At 38.6% G+C, this 16,563-nt stretch overlaps 1 protein-coding gene and 1 long non-coding RNA gene across 2 annotated transcripts in view; one reads left to right on the top strand and one right to left on the bottom strand.

Moving 5' to 3' along the window:
• LOC121030665 (uncharacterized) overlaps nt 1–16,563 on the bottom strand; it is a 31,517-nt gene that overhangs the window by 10,780 nt on the left and 4,174 nt on the right. The gene's annotated exons all lie outside the window — the stretch shown is intronic.
• LOC121030664 (cofilin-2-like) lies at nt 6,687–8,107 on the top strand. Its single transcript, XM_040475307.1, has one exon. The coding sequence runs from the start codon at nt 6,749–6,751 to the stop codon at nt 7,217–7,219; it is 471 nt and encodes a 156-aa protein (XP_040331241.1). The 5' UTR covers nt 6,687–6,748; the 3' UTR covers nt 7,220–8,107.

The raw sequence follows: 16,563 nt of genomic DNA, 5'->3' as shown, positions 1-16,563 counted from the left end.
CACTTAACCAACTGAGCCACCCAGATGCCCCAGCTTTTTTTTTTTTTTGAACGTTTATTTATTTTTGGGACAGAGAGAGACAGAGCATGAACGGGGGAGGGGCAGAGAGAGAGGGAGACACAGAATCGGAAACAGGCTCCAGGCTCTGAGCCATCAGCCCAGAGCCTGACGTGGGGCTCGAACTCACGGACTGCGAGATCGTGACCTGGCTGAAGTCGGACGCTTAACCGACTGCGCCACCCAGGCGCCCCAAATGAGGCTTTTTTGAAACAGTTGACTTTTCACAGATAATTCTTCTACAACACCATCCCCCATGCCCCTCCCCTTTTAGCTTTGTTTTTATGAGACTTTTTGAGTACTAATAGTGGCCTTTGTCATTGATTCTTATTCTTTTTTTTTTAAGTTTTTTTTTTTAATGTTTTATTTATTTTATTTTTTTGAGAGAGAGAGAGAGAGTATGAGTGGGGAGGGACAGAGCGAGAAGGAGACACAGAATCAGAAGTAGGCTCCAGGCTCTGGGCTGTCAGCACAGAGCCTGACCTGGGGTGCTCGAACTGTTTTACTGCAAGATCATGACCTGAGCCAAAGTCGGAAGCTTAACCGACTGAGCCATCCAGGTGCTCCATTGATTCTTATTCTAATAGTCACATATCTAAGTTTGAGCCAGAGAACTATCTTTAGACAACAAAGGCTTACAAATCCTTGGGGACCCTTGGAAGATCTAAGGGATCAAAGGGTATTTTTGGCCCCACTTTCAGCTATAAGACCTCAACTACAAATATAATATAATTCAGATGGTCATTAGCTTGACTATGCCATAATAGATAGAGACCTCTCATAAACAGAATTCTAGCCTGCTCATCCTTCTTGCAAGTTAAAAGGGAAGGCCTTTTCTGAGGCTGCTGTGTTAACATCCCATAAATGACCTCAGTAGGGTCTGATGAATGGTGATAAGAAAAGAAAGTGTACAGAATTGGATGTTTATACTATATGGTGAAAACCATAGGACCATTAACAGAATGAATCCTGGGGAAGACTGAGGACTCTTTGACAGGAAGAGAAGAGTGACTATACTGACTTTGTGAGAGCTCAAATATTACAGTCATTCATAATAACTGAGTAGAGTTGGGATTTGAACCTAGGCAATGTAGCTCTTAATTGTGATGGTTGCCTGATAGGCTCGGCAGCTTTATTACTGGGAGGATCTGGGGGAGCTTGATGAAAATAATGTCTTTCTATGTTGCCAGCAAAGCTTCCCTGTGAATAGCTGCCAGCCCTGATGCTGGCAGTATATTGCCCAGCAAATCTTGCCCATGAAGCCCTTTACACGTTGTGCACAAAAGCAGCAGCAAGAGCTAAACATTTCCTTCTCTAACCAACCCCATGGTTTATCAAGTAAAACAGTTACCTTAATCATCTCAAGTTCCAAAGGTTGGAACTTTGCTTTTTCCTAAGAGATGATTTTCCGAGAAGATTCTTAACTTGCCAAGAAGCAAACACCTTGGCAAAGGGGTAAAAAATTGACTACTTAGCGACCATCAATCCAGGGGGCTTAGGACCTTTGGATTATTGACACAGTTCATCTACTTTGGCAGTCATATAAGATTTCTAGGGACTAGCACATTTTTATTAACTGTCTCTTTAGCCACCAGACATGCAATTGTAGACTTCACATATTTAAAAAAACAGTTATAAAATTTTGGGACATTTTTTGGGGGGTAGAGTGACAAATCTGAAGAATAAAATCATACAAATTCATGTCTATTCAGATCACCAATAGTGTGGCTGTTGACTAATCCAATCCAAGTGGATCCTATTTTTTGTACTATACAATTTTTTAGCATACTTTGCTGTAATAGTTCTTGCAATACACTAAATTCCAGAGAAGAGTATAGAATAAGAATTAAATTATATTTAAAATTTGATGTTTGTGATCGTTAATGATTTGTAGCATGTGATAAAGAGAGAGCAACCAGTAAGCTATTCGCATTTTTCATTCCCAGTAATTCCTTTTTTTTTTAAGTTTATGTATTTATTTTGAGAGAAAGAGAGAGACAGTATGAGTGGGGAAGAGGCAGAGAAAGGGAGAGAGAATCCCAAGCAGGCTCTGCCTCACCCCACCCCCCCACCTGCCACTGATGGGGAGCGTGACCCCACGAACTGAACTGTGAGATCGTGACCGTGAGATCACTTAACTGACTGAGCCACCCAGATGCCCCACTAGTAATTCCTTTTGATTATAGAGTTGGGGTGTCCTATCCCCAAAGCTTATATTTTTCCTTATCCTATCTCTGTTCATACTCTTCCTTTGTTTAGAATTTTCTTTCCTGAATTATCACTTATGGAAACCCTTACTATCCTTCAAGGACCAGTTTGAAAGCTGCTTCTGCCCTGATGTCTTCTTTGATCACCCTGCTATCCTTTGTAGGCTCCCAGCACTCAGAACCTGCTGGGTGTTACATGGTGTTTACTCCAGCCTGTTTGAATTTGCTGTTATTTCCATATGCATTTCATGTCACCTTCTAGATTGGGTGTAGGGGTTGGCAAACTCTATAAATGGCCAGACAGTAAATATTTTAGTCTGTGTGGGCTATGTGGTCTCTGTCAGAGCTATTCAACTCTGGCATATGTAGAATGAAAACAGCATAGTCAGTATACAAATGAACTAGTACTCAAATAAACTGGATTTTTGGAAACTGATATTTGAATTCCACATAATTTTCACATGTCATGAGATACTGTTTTCCTTTTGATTTTTTTCAACCATATAAAATTGAGCTGCCTTGGCTCAACTGTTTGGAGCTCTCAGCCTTTACAAGGACTGATGTCTTAACCAATTAAGAATGGATGTCATATTGTGGGTCTACTACTGTGCTGGGCATTTTACATACAGCATTTCCAATCCTTATAACAATCTGTGAAGTGGTGATTATTATTTCACTTTACAGTTACAAAAATTGAGACTCAGAAAGGTTAAGGAACTTGCAAAAGTCACACGGCTAAGAAGGGAAAATGCTTGGATAACCACTTGAGTCTGGCTCCAAATCATGTGTGCTTCATAAAATATTTCACATCCTGATTCCCTGCCTTGATCCTGCCTGATTTATCCCTGCATTCTGGATCCTGTTTATTATAACTTTGCAGGGGTCCTCCCAGGAACCACTGGATTGGCATACACAACAACTTCCTGCTTGTAGACTTATCTACTAAATGGAGCACAGAAGCATTTTCCTACTCTTGTATATACCTTAATTCGCTAACTGCCTGACAAGCTTATATTGCTACACCCTTTAGACCCAGAGCATCGTGTTGCATTCCCACAGGTGGCATTCCCACCTGTACTTTTTTTTTTTATTTTTTTTAACGTTTATTTATTTTTGAGACAGAGAGAGACAGAGCATGAACAGGAGAGGGGCAGAGAGAGAGGGAGACACAGAATCGGAAGCAGGCTCCAGGCTCTGAGCCATCAGCCCAGAGCCCGACGCAGGGCTCGAACTCACGGACCGTGAGATCGTGACCTGAGCTGAAGTCGAACGCTTAACCGACTGAGCCACCCAGGCGCCCCTGAGTTTTATAGTTTTAACTTAAGTCTTTGATCCATTTAGAGTTAATTTTTATTTATGGTACAAGGTAGGAATCCAACTTCACTTTTTGTCTATAGATATACTGTGGTCCCAACACCATTTGTTGAAAAGACTATTCTTTCCCCATTGAATGGTTATGGGTGGCACCCCAACCAATTGACCACAGATGTACGGGTTTATTTCTGGACTGTCAATTATTTTCTATGGATGTATATCTCCGCTTATGCCAGTAACACATTGTTTTCATTCCTGTAGCTTTGAAATAAGTCTTGAAATTATGAAGTGTGAGTTGTCTAACTTGATTCAAGTTATCTTTTTTCAAGATTGCTTTGGCTATCTTTGGGGTCCCTTGCAATTCCATATAAATTTTAAGGTTGGCTTTTCCATTACTGCAAAAAATGCCATTGGGATTTTGGTAGGATTACATGGAATCTGAGGATTATTTTGGAGAGTATTGCCATTTCAACAATATTAAGTCTTCCAATCCATGAACACAGGCTGTCTTTTCCTTTATTCTTGCTTTCTTTAATTTGTTTCAGCAATGTTTTCAATCTATAAATCTTTTGTCTCCCTTGGTTAAGTTTATTCTTATGTATTTTATTCTTTTTATGCTATTATAAGTAGATTTTTTTTTCTTAATTTATTTTGGATTGTTCATTGCTAGTGTATAGAAATACAAGTGATTATTATGTGTCGATTTTGTAGCCTGCAATTTCTGAAATCATTTATTAGCTCTAACAGTGTGTGTGTGTGTGTGTGTGTGTGTGTGTGTGTGTGTGTGTGTGTGTTCTTTAGGGTTTTCTACATATGATATCATGTCATCTTTGAATAAAGATAATTTTACTTCTTCCTTTCCAATTTGGATGCTTCTTATTTCTTTTTCTTGCCTAATTGTTTTAGTTAGAACCTTCAGCCCTATGTTAAATACAGTGGTGAAAATGGGTATTCTTGTTTGTTCCTGATCTTGAGGGAAAAGCTTTCACTTTGTTCACCATTGACTATTATATTAGCTGTGGGTCTTTCAGATAAGTTCTTTATCATATTGAGGAAGTTTCCTCCTACTCCTAGTTTATTGAGTACTTTTGTTTATCATGAAAAGTGAGTTTTGCCAAACACTTTTTCTGTACCAACGGCAGTGATCATGTGGTTTTTATCATTCATTTTGTTAATATGATATATTACATTAATTGATTTTTATTTATTAAACCACCCTCACATTACAAGGATAAATCCCACTTGGTCATGGTGTGTAATTCTCTTATTGTATTACTGAATTCAGTTTGCTGGTATTTTGTTGAGGATTTTTACATCTATATTTATAATGGATATTAGTCTATGTTTTTTTTTTTTCAAAATTTTATTTAAATTCTAATTAGTTAACATATAGTGTAATACTGGTTTCAGGAGTAGAATTTAGTGATTCACCACTTACATATAACATGCATTGCTCATCATAACAAGTGCCCTCCTTAACACCCTCATCCATTTATAGCCCATCCCCCCCATCTCCCTCCATCAATCCTCAGTTCATTCTCTATAGTTAAGAGTCTCTTATGGTTTGCTTCCCTCTCTCTTTTCTCCCCTTCCCATATGTTCATATGTTTTATTTCTTAAGTTACACATTTGAGTGAAATCATATATTTGTCTTTCTCTGACTGACTTATTTTGCTCAGCATAATACACTCTAGCTCCATCCACATCATTGCAAATGGCAAGATTTCATTCTTTTTGATGGCTGAGTATTATTCCATAGTATGTATATACCACATCATCTTCTTTACCCATTCATCAGTCAATGGACATTTGGGTCCTTTTTTCCATAATTTGGCTATTATTGATAATGCTGCTATAAACATTGGGGTGCATGTGCCCCCTTTGAATCCATATGTTTGTATCCTTTGGGTAAAATACCTCATAGTACAATTGCTGGGCCATAGGGTACTTATATTTTTAACTTTTTGAGGAATCTCCATACTGTTTTCCAGAGTGACTGCACCAGTTTGCATTCCTACCAACAGTGTAAAAGGGTTCCGCTTTCTCCACAGCCTCACCAACATCTGTTGTTTCCTGAGTTGTTGATTTTAGCCATTCTGTCAGGTGCGAGGTGGTATCTCATTGTGGTTTTGATTTGTATGGTCTATAATTTTCTTTCTTTCTTTCTTTCTTTCTTTCTTTCTTTCTTTCTTTCTTTCCTTTCTTTTTTTGGTAATGTTTATTTTTGAGAGAGAGAGGCACAGCACAAGTAGGGGAGGGGCAGAGAGAGAGGGAGATGCAGAATCTGAAGCAGGCTCTGGGCTCTGAGCTGTCAGCACAGAGCCCGATGTGGGGCTTGAACCCACAAACTGTGAGATCATGACCTGAGCCAAAGTCAGACGCTTAACTGACTGAGCCACCCAGGCGCCCCTATAATTTTCTTTTCTTTATAGTATCTTTGTCTGGTTTTGGTATCAAGGTAATTCTAGCCTCATAGAATTAGTTAGGAAATGTTTCCTCCTATTCAGTATTCTTGGAAGAGTTTGAAAATGAGTGGTGTTAATTTTGCTTTAAGTGTTGGGTAGAATTCACAAGTGAAGTCATCTGGTTCTGGGCTTTTCTTTGTTTGGAGGTTTTGATAACTAATTCAATTTCCTTACTTGTTTTAGGTCTATTCAGATTTTCTCTTTCTTCTTGAGTCAGTTTTGGTAGTTTATGTACTTTTCAAATTTGTCCATTTTATTCATTGCATTTTGTTTTTTCTAGGTCCAGGGAAATCTCCCAAATTTAGCTAGAAGCTAAAATGATTATGATATATAAAATTTTTATTTTAGGAGTCTTAAAGTTTTCAGATAATGTTTTGATATCTAATGAATAGGTAAATAGGTTTTTGCCTGAGTAATATGCTTAGTGCATAAATACTTAGTGTTTCTAGATTGCCCTTTTTCTGAGCATCCCAATTTCTAAGACACCTAGCTTTTATGTTAAGTATGTACTTTTATCAATGAAAGACTTTTAATGAGGGAATTCATAATTTTACTCTTCAAAAACATACCTAATATAAGAACCTGGATATAGGGCTGCAGCTCCCGCACTCGCCGCTGCCCGCCTGCCCCTCCCTCTCCTCCTACCAGTGCCACAGACCTGGAGCCGGAGCCGCCGCCGCAGCCACAGCCACAGCTACGGACACTATGGCTTCTGGAGTTACAGCGAATGATGAAGTCATCAAAGTTTTTAATGATATGAAAGTAAGAAAATCTTCTACACAAGAGGAGATCAAAAAAAGAAAGAAAGCCGTTCTCTTCTGTTTAAGCGATGACAAAAGACAAATAATTGTAGAGGAAGCAAAGCAGATCTTGGTGGGTGACATTGGTGATACTGTAGAGGACCCCTACACATCTTTTGTGAAGTTGCTACCTCTGAATGATTGCCGATATGGTTTGTACGATGCCACCTACAAAACAAAAGAGTCTAAGAAAGAAGACCTAGTATTTATATTCTGGGGTCCTGAGAGTGCACCTTTAAAAAGCAAGATGATTTGTGCTAGCTCTAAAGATGCCGTTAAAAAGAAATTTACAGGTATTAAACATGAATGGCAAGTAAATGGATTGGATGATATAAAGGACCGTTCAACACTTGGAGAGAAATTGGGAGGCAACTAGTTTCACTTGAAGGAAAACCCTTATAAAGTGCAAGTGCCATCTGGATCTTAAGGAGCTTCCATTTCTCCACCTCAATCAATTGAAATAGTGTTAGGTGTTTTTTATTTCTGTTTTTGTTTTTTTTTCTCTTCCCACTGGGTCCTTCCAATACAGTGAATGAAGGAAATACCATTCATGTAAGCAGCCTATCAGTGATTGCCATTAGACTGTTTAATACTGTTACTTTTATGTAGAACCCAAGGAATGCCTTCCCGTCATATTTTAGCCAAAACAACTGGTTATATGCCTCCCTTGCAGCAAGCACTACAATGAAAGTGATTGTCAATGTGAATAGCTTAGAATACTGCAAAGGGTAAGCTGATTGAATGCCTTGAAAGTATTATCCACTGGTCAGATGGTAAACTTTATTCAGTATTATTTATAGCTGCACTTGATTGCAGTTCTGTGAGGCTCGAGCATTCATACACCTCACCTGCCTTGGCAAGCCTATTTTTGTGACATGGCAGCACAGATATAACACTATGCATTGAAAGCACTTTTTTTGTAATGAGTTTAACTCACTCTCCCTCCCCCAAAAGGAATGCCAATTAAGTTTTGTTAACAGTGTCATCAACTTATCCTAGTACCTCAGTATTCATTCCTGTTACCTGCATATCTTAAAAGAAACAGCTGTTAATGCCTTTTTGTTTTCCATTGAGTGTACACTACTGAATAAGTGTAGGAGTTTATGTTTACCATGTAAGTTTGGCAACACTAAAAATATTTTGAATATCAGTCATGATGGCAATTTCTGTATAAAAGAGCCTTAAATGGAACATTGTTTTTGAGATCAAACTCCCTACCCTCACAAAAATGGCCACGTCGCAATAAAAGTTGTGGCATATTACAAAAAAAAAAAAAAAAAAAAAAAAAAAGAACCTGGATATAAATAATGGAAAGGAGATCTTGAGTGGATAAAAATACTTATCACATAAGGTTGTTGGGCACTATAATGCATCAATTAAAGGATTTTATTATATTCCTGCTTCCTCATTTCAGCCATATGAATTACTTATCTTTCAATATTCAGCTTATAGATCATTTTATTCCTCAACCTTGATTTTTCCCTTTCAAAGGAGAGATAGGTGTGCCCTCCTGTGTGTGTCCATATAAATTGTTTTTTCTCTTTTCATAAAGATGGCATATATTCATTATAGATAATTTAAATAACAGAAAAGTTAAAAAAGATCACCTCAAATCCCACCATTTGGAGCTAAAGACTTGTACTGGTTCAGTGATCATTCTTTTAGAGTGGAGTTCAATCTTGATCTTGACCTCATGCATCCTCTCTCTGTCTCTACACACACACACACACACACAGACACGTACAAGCCTATGCAACCTAACAGAATAGCATGTAGAATGCACGTTACTTTGCAAACTGATTTCCTAAACATTTTTATGAAGATAAAAATAATATTTAATATTTAGGGGCACCTGGGTGGCTTAGTTAGTTAAGCGTCCGGCTTTGGCTCATGTCAAGATCTTACAGTTTTGTGAGTTCAAGCTCCATGTTGGGCTCTGTGCTAACACCTCAGAGCCTGGAGCCTGCTTCAGATTCTGTGTCTTCCTCTCTCTCTGCTCCTCCCCCGCTTGTGCTCTGTCTGTCTCTCTCTCAAACATAAACAGAAAATAATACTTAATTTTTATCATAAGCTAAAGCTTTAAATTTCTAGTAACCAAAGTGACATGGCAATTAAATTAGAGTTAATTTACAAGTAAGGGGTTTATGAAAAGCAAATAAAGTTGTTTTATTAACTTTAATTTGTAAGGTCACATTTATAATACCCTTTCGCTTCTGTTCTGACTGAGGCAATTATCTAACTGTTGGTTGAAATAACTGTATGAACAGGAAGGTACAGCAGAGAGAAGTCTTCCTTTGACTGGTGAGTGAAGACAGGAGTCTAGATGAAAACCAGCCAACTCTGAAGGAGCAGAGGCAAAGGCACTCAGGTATGGAAAATATCCTTATCTTTATCTGCCCACTGGAAAGGGGTGTGTTGGAAGAAAAGAATTTGCAGTTCTCTCTTCTAAAACCTGCATTAGGAAGCACCTCCAATTTTTCAGTTTGAGAAATAGTAAGGATTTTGATTATAAAGAGTCATATAAGTAGTAAATCAATTTTAAAGAATAATTTTTAGAGCTATTTGGCCAAAAAGTTTTCTGTCAGTTTACCCACAATTACCAAGATCAGTGTAATCAGATGGTAGCAGAGTCAATGTCTCTGTGCTACTCACCCTCCCAAACATTATTAATGGTAGGTTTTATTTTTATTGTAATTTTTTTTCAGTTTAGGGAACCTCAGCTGATTCTGGGGAAATAGGTTTATTGTAATGTGGTATTTTCCAACTTGTTTCTCCCATCAGCATCTGCTTCTGTGTCACAAAATTCAAGTGGACTGTGTCCAAATATAACCAATGACAGTATAATGGATATGGGGAGAAGTAAATGGCCTTTCAAAGAGAATTCAAAAAGACCATATATAATTGCTATATTTTTACTATAATTTTAAAAACTTTTCTTAGCCTAATTTTTCTTTCAGTTTGAGGTATTTCTAGACTTAAATATTATTTTATTTTATTTATTTATTTTTTATTAAATTTTTTAAGTGTTTATTTTTGAGAGAGATAGACAAAGAGTGCAAGCAGGGGAGGGGTGGAGAGAGAAAGGGAGACACAGAATCTGAAGCAGGCTGCAGGCTCTGAGCTGTCAGCACAGAGCCCTATGTGGGGCTTGAACCCACGAACTGTGAGATCATTACCTGAGCCGAAGTCCTGTGTTTAACCAACTGAGCCACCCAGGCGCCCTGACTTAAATATTATTTTAAAGTTATTACTTTCATGATGACAGAATGTACAAATTTTGGATGATATCTCATCCAAATGTTGTTTTGCAATATATTCAAATTTAGTGAGTTTTTATTTTTGTGCCATATTTGTTACTAAACAGGTTCCTATTACAACAGGGTGTACTGCAAATATTAGGCAGAACATATTATGCTTTGAATTGAAAAATTGGAATTTTGGAAAACTGTATCTGCCATTGGGAACTGGATAGCTTAAGTATACTGAAAGACTTTTTTCTTTTTTTTTACAATGAGTTTTGTGGTAATATTAGCCAATGTAATTTTAAAAAATATTCTATAATGAAATACATCAACATTTAGAAGAGCTGCATAAGAGTGAATTAATATTTTCAAAATGACTAGTATATAATGATACAAAATCCATTCAAAGTTAAAGACCAATGGATTTTTAAAAAAAAATTTTTTTTTCAACGTTTATTTATTTTGGGGACAGAGAGAGACAGAGCATGAACGGGGAAGGGGCAGAGAGAGAGGGAGACACAGAATGGGAAGCAGGCTCCAGGCTCTGAGCCATCAGCCCAGAGCCCGACGCGGGGCTCGAACTCACGGACCGCGAGATCGTGACCTGGCTGAAGTCGGACGCTTAACCGACTGCGCCACCCAGGCGCCCCAAAGACCAATGGATTTTAATGTAATTGTGGATGAAAAGTTCCTTGATGTGGTTTCAAGTTCCTTATTGTAATTAACTCTTAGGAACAACTTGTTGAGTTTTGGTGTAGTATCAGAGAATAGTCACAATTATATGAAAAATATATTTTAAAGTTAAAAATATGAAATAACAGTAAAGGCATTGGAGAACTACAGCACACTCAGCATTTGAGAGACCATGAGCCAAGAAAGAAAGGGAAAACACTTAGGGAAGCTGGAAATTCTCTGCTACTTTTCTTCTCCAAAGCATTTCCAATTTGTAAGCTGCATTGATATGAGAAGTCTAATATAAATACATGTTTACACGTTAAGAGTTTAATCAGAGCTTTTGGTAGTATCATGGTGCTGCTGAGATAAAGACTGGAACTCAGAGCCACTAAGGAAGAAAAGTTCCTGGAAAATGCTGCACATTTTCTACTGAGGTATTTAAAGGACAAACCAGAACTAGTTCAGCCCTCAAAAAGATTGAAATCCAGGGGTGCCTGGGAGGCTCAGTTGGTTAAGCATCTGATTTTGGCTCAGATCATGATCTCACAGTTTGTGAGTTCAAGCCCCATGTTGGGCTCTGTGCTGACAGCTCAGAGCCTGAAGCCTACTTCGGATTCTGTATCTCCCTCTCTCTTTGCCCCTCCTCTGCTCACATTCTGTCTCTCTGTCTCTCTGTCTCTCAAAAATAAATAAACATTAAAAAAAAGACTGAAATCTAGTCTTGAGACACTTCATTCTGGTTGGATCAAAGATTTACCCCTATTTTAACTGCCTACTTGAAGGAAAAGAAATTCTCTTTGGAGGAGATAGCATCATCTATAGCTTACACAATATGTTATACTCATTTAAAGTACTCAATTAAAATTTGTCAAGCATACCAGAAGCTAGAATGAAATGAATGGAAAAAAAAAAAAAGATAAACAATTGACAGCTTCAAAAGATACAATTCATATGTTGTAGATGATGAAATGGACAATTTCATGTGAGAACTGGGCTCTTTAAAAAAGGATTTGAATGGAAATTCTGGAACTGAAAATATAATGATGGAAATAAAAAATGTAATAAATGACTTTGACAGTATATAAAACCTAAAGTTAGTAGAAAGATGGAAATAATAAAAGCAAAGATATTAATGAAATGCAAAACAAAAATAAAAATGTAATTGATGTAAAAACAAATCCAAAGTTGGTTCTTCGAAAAGACCAACAAAATTGGTCATACTAGAAAAGAAAAAAAAAAAGGAGGAAATAATCAATCAATATAGTAATGAAAAGAAGGGCAGTACTGCAAATCACGCAGATTCCAAAAAGATAAGAGGAAATAATGAACAAATTTATGCCAATATATTTGAAAATGTGAATGAAATGGAAAAATTCCTAGAAAAGCAAAATTGCCAACATTGACATAAGAAAAAATAGAAAATTCAGTCCCTTGGTGGCACATTGATTACATTGGACCCTTTATATATGGAGGAAGAGGTGATTTATTCTTTCCAGAATCTACTGGTACTTTGAAGGTGGTTTTGTCTTTCCTTTTCACAGTGCCTCTGCCAGCACCATAAAAATGCCTGATTTACTAACATGGGATCTTGAATAGTGATGCCTCAGAACAAGCAACTCATTTACAAGTGAAGGAGGTTTAATAGTGGGTATTTGACCTTGGAATGCTTCAGTTTTATTATACAGCTTGTCCCCGATTTATGATTTGACTTACGATTTTTTGATTATACAATGGTAGAAAATAGATATGTATTCAACAGAAACAGTATTTCAAGTTTTGCATTTTGATTTTTTTCCCCTGAGGTGGCAGTGTGTGGTATAGTGCTGTGTTGTGATGCTGGGCAGTGGCAGCTTCAGCTCCCTTCATCCCTTCAGCCAGGCGGTGACGAGGGTACACAACTGATAACACTTACAACCCTTCTGTACCCACACAACCATTCTGTTTTTCACTTTCAGTACTCTGTTCAATGAATTACAGGAGCTTTTCGATACTTTATTGTAAAATGGACTTTGTGTTAGATGATTTTGCCCAACTGTAAGCTAATGTAAGCGTTCTGAGCACGTTTAAGGTAGGCTAGGCTAGGCTATGATGTTCGGTAGGTTAGGCGTATTAAATACATTTTTGACTTACGATACTTTCAACTTCTGATAGGTTTATCAGGAGGACGTAACCCCATAGTAAGTTGAAGAAGGTATGTATACCTCATAACCCAGAGGGAGCTTCCCTAATAGTACAATAGAATGACTTGTTCAATTTGTATTTAAATTACAAGGACAAAGCTTTGTAATTTGCTGAAGGACAAAGCTGTGGGATTGGGATATTGTCTTCTATGATCTAGCATGTGGCAGGTATATGCTGGTGCCTCTCATCATCACGGTAAGAGTTTGTTAAATGACAAGAATGCAGTTTAGGTTCTGCTGGATCAGAGATCCTGATCCTTAGAATGATTTCACCAGGGGACACGGTAAAAGTACCACAGAACATTAAGGTATGACAACTGCCTAGTCACTTGACTCCTTACACGGGTTTCACCTAACCTTTACTGCAATCATTATGCTTCAGGTGTCTGTGGCATTTCTTTCATTTTGTGCCCAGGAGCTTCTCCATTGCTGCAGGCTCTAGTGGCTAGGGTGAACACACATGCATACCCCAGGTGACAGGGAAGGTAATGCCCCCCATGATCACTCTTAACCAATAGGGGATGGCAGCTGAAAGAGAAAGAGTTCTCCTATTGATCCAGGGGAATAATTCTGAGACTCGATCTAAATTCTCCTTAGGAGGGTTCTGGGAGATCTAAGTGCCAGATATCACAGCAGTGACATTGATATAGCACACTCAGTCCCGGACAGGGTCCCGCTGCCTCGCCCTTCCCAGGGGCTAGAACCTGCCAGTTATTGCCACCCCTTCTCGCTGGAGCACCAACTGACCGTCTGGGACTCTGCTGACTCCCAACAGTCCAGACTGTACCTTCGTACCTTGCGTACCTTCCGTGGGCTTTGGTGATTGGTGACACTCTGAGGGGAGGAGGAAGGGGGAATTATTTTAGAAACACAAAAAGAGAGGCAGAAACAGACACAGAGAGGAATAAACCTGGAATTAAAAAAGAGGAGAGCTGTGAGAAAAGGTAGCAGTCACTTCGTGGTTTTCTTTTTGAGATTTCTGGATTTGAAAATGCAGAGCTCTCTGCTCTGACCCAAATCACTGGAATGTGGTTGGCCTCCCTGCACTGTGAAGCAGAGGAGAAGGTGGGATTGGGGACTGGAGGGGCAGAGGGGTCTGGTGCTTCCTGACTCTGGTGAGTTCTGGCTTGATCAGAACATCTGTGCATGCCTTAGGCTCACCTGACTCCCAGAGCTTCCTGTGATTGGGTCATTAAGTCCTAACATTTTTTAGCAGAGTTTAATTTTATTCAACTTTTTTTCTTCAATCCGTGAGATTTACTAGATTCCCTGTTGTTTCTTTAAAATTCTGCCAAGACTTTTCATATGACTATATTTGCAAATCAGGAGGATTCTCCTGTGATACTATATCTGGTGTCTCCATTTTTGGTTTGGAAAACGTGGCTGCTGCACTGGTTGTCCCTTTAGGTGTTGCTGTGGCTTTCTTGGCCCTGGCTACCTACCATGAGCCGGCACCTGACTTATGGCTCAGGACCTGGTTACAAGTTATTTAAAAAGGTAGGCGGTGGGAGAGTCATAAATGCAGTGTTCTTCCTTTTTGGATTGCAGTTGTTGTTATATCAGAAGCATACTGGGGCTGCCTGGTAGGTGAGATACCTTAAGATGTCTTTTTGGTACTTTTTGATGGTTTCAGTCTTGCTCTGTTTTGCATGTGGCAGAGATCCACTCAAGTTGCTCGAGCAAAAGAAGGATTATTTTAAGGATATAGTAGGTTAGTAGCTAGACCTGGAGTGGAGTCAGGAGTTTAGGCAGCTCCAAGAACCTCTGCCTATCTCTCCCCTATGTCTCTGAATCTCACCATCAGTGCTGGGAAAGCAGATAGTATATTTGAGAAACCAAGAGGAGGCCAGTGTGTCTAGACTGTCATATGAGATTCAAGAGATTGCCAGGGGCCAGATCCTGCAAAGACTTGTAGATTATGCTAAAAATTTTGATTTTTATTTCAGAATACTGTGAAAACTACCGAAGTGTTATAACCAGGTGATCTATGTAGTCTGCATGACTGCAAAATATTATCCTGGTTTCAGAGGGAGAAACTTTGAGGAAGTTACAGGAATACAAGTGTGATGACAGCTGGACTGAGGGAAAAAGAGCTGTGAGGACACATTAGAAGGGACTCCTAAGTCACTATGGGGGGCTTGGGAGGTATTCCTGGAAGAAGAGGTATTTTAGATGAGATTGGAAAGTTTAATCGGAGTTAACCAGATGAAGAAAGGTGTTGGGAGGGAAAGAATGGACACAGGCAATAATAGGAGTGAACACTGGGACATAGGAGGGGAACTGTTCATGTGGATTTATGATTTCCAAGTTTCTCAAACTTGAAAAAATCATTTGATTTCAATATAATTTCAAACTCACAGAAAAGTTGCAAGAATAGTGCAAAGAAACCCTCACATACTCTTTGCCCATTTGCTCTCTCTCTCTTCCTAACACACATGCATACACACAAATTTTGCTTTCTGAATTATTGGAGAATAAGTTGCAAAGTCATGTTTCTGTACCCCTAAATCCTCTAGGATGTATTTCCTAAGAACAAGGACCTTCCCTTTCCTAAGCAATGTCAGACAATTTAACATTACAAGATACTATTATCCAATAGATAGTCGACATTGAAATGCCTCAGTTTTTCCTATATTTTTCCCTAGTCCAAGTCCAACCCAAGCCTGTGTGTTGCATTTAATTACCATATCTCTAAAAGGTTCCTTAGTCTTTGTCTTTCATGACCTTGCCATTTTTGAAGAATACAAGTTGGTAATTCTATAGAATGTCCCTCAGTTTGGGTTTGTCTGCTGCTTTCTCATGGCTATATTATGCATTTTTGTCAGTGATACCATGAGGCATCTGCTATATTTACCAAGTTTCTAGCTTGTGTAATCTTTAAGATGCTTTAACATCTGCCCTGCAGGCATATGCTGGACACACCTTGTAATGGACAACCTGATGGTATGCCCTAGTCACCTTGCCTTGACCTCCTGCCTCCCTCAGTGCCTCCCTCCTCTGAGAGTTCTCCCAACGGAGTGTTTTTCAAATACAAACTGGCCAACCCTGAGCGTGTTTACCCTATCTGCTTATTCCTTCCTTCAGAAACCACAGAAAAGCTGCTTGCCCACATTTTCCCTCCTCTCCCTCTGGGAATGCTCACTTTGGTACTTCCCTGTGTGGCCCCCCAGTGGTGTGACACGTCGTCCCTCTCTTGGCAGCTGGACGCGTATAATACACTACCTTTCCAATGGCAGTCATCTCCTGATCTATTGACCATACTATACCTAAATAATAATAAAACCTACTAAAATATCTGCCAGGTTTCTCCACTTCTCCTACTATGTGTAATTTGTGGAGAGATACCTCAAATTTTTTTGACTGTGATCTATAATAAGGTGACCATATATACCTATATATACATATGAATTAACCAGTTTTGTGAAACAATACGTATGCTTTCCACATGAAAGTTATTTTAGTTTCTATTCTGTTTTATTTAATTTGAAAATAATTCTTGTCTGAACTACTGAATTGATTTCTTACCCTCTAATTAGTAATGATCTTTGAAAGCACTAGCCTAATGCAAATATCACTTTGGATCATCTGATTGCAGAATGGAAGGTAGATGGATAGATGGTGGG

The sequence above is a fragment of the Herpailurus yagouaroundi genome, unplaced genomic scaffold, assembly GCF_014898765.1.
Source record: "Herpailurus yagouaroundi ecotype Mexico unplaced genomic scaffold, PumYag 140, whole genome shotgun sequence".
Lineage (NCBI taxonomy): Eukaryota > Metazoa > Chordata > Mammalia > Carnivora > Felidae > Herpailurus > Herpailurus yagouaroundi.
Note: the sequence above shows the minus strand (reverse complement) of the source record. Positions and strands in the feature narration are given on the sequence as shown.

Excerpts from the sequence above, each read along its gene's own strand:
- LOC121030664 (XM_040475307.1), top strand. The coding sequence starts at position 6,749 with ATGGCTTCTGGAGTTACAGCGAATGATGAAGTCATCAAAGTTTTTAAT.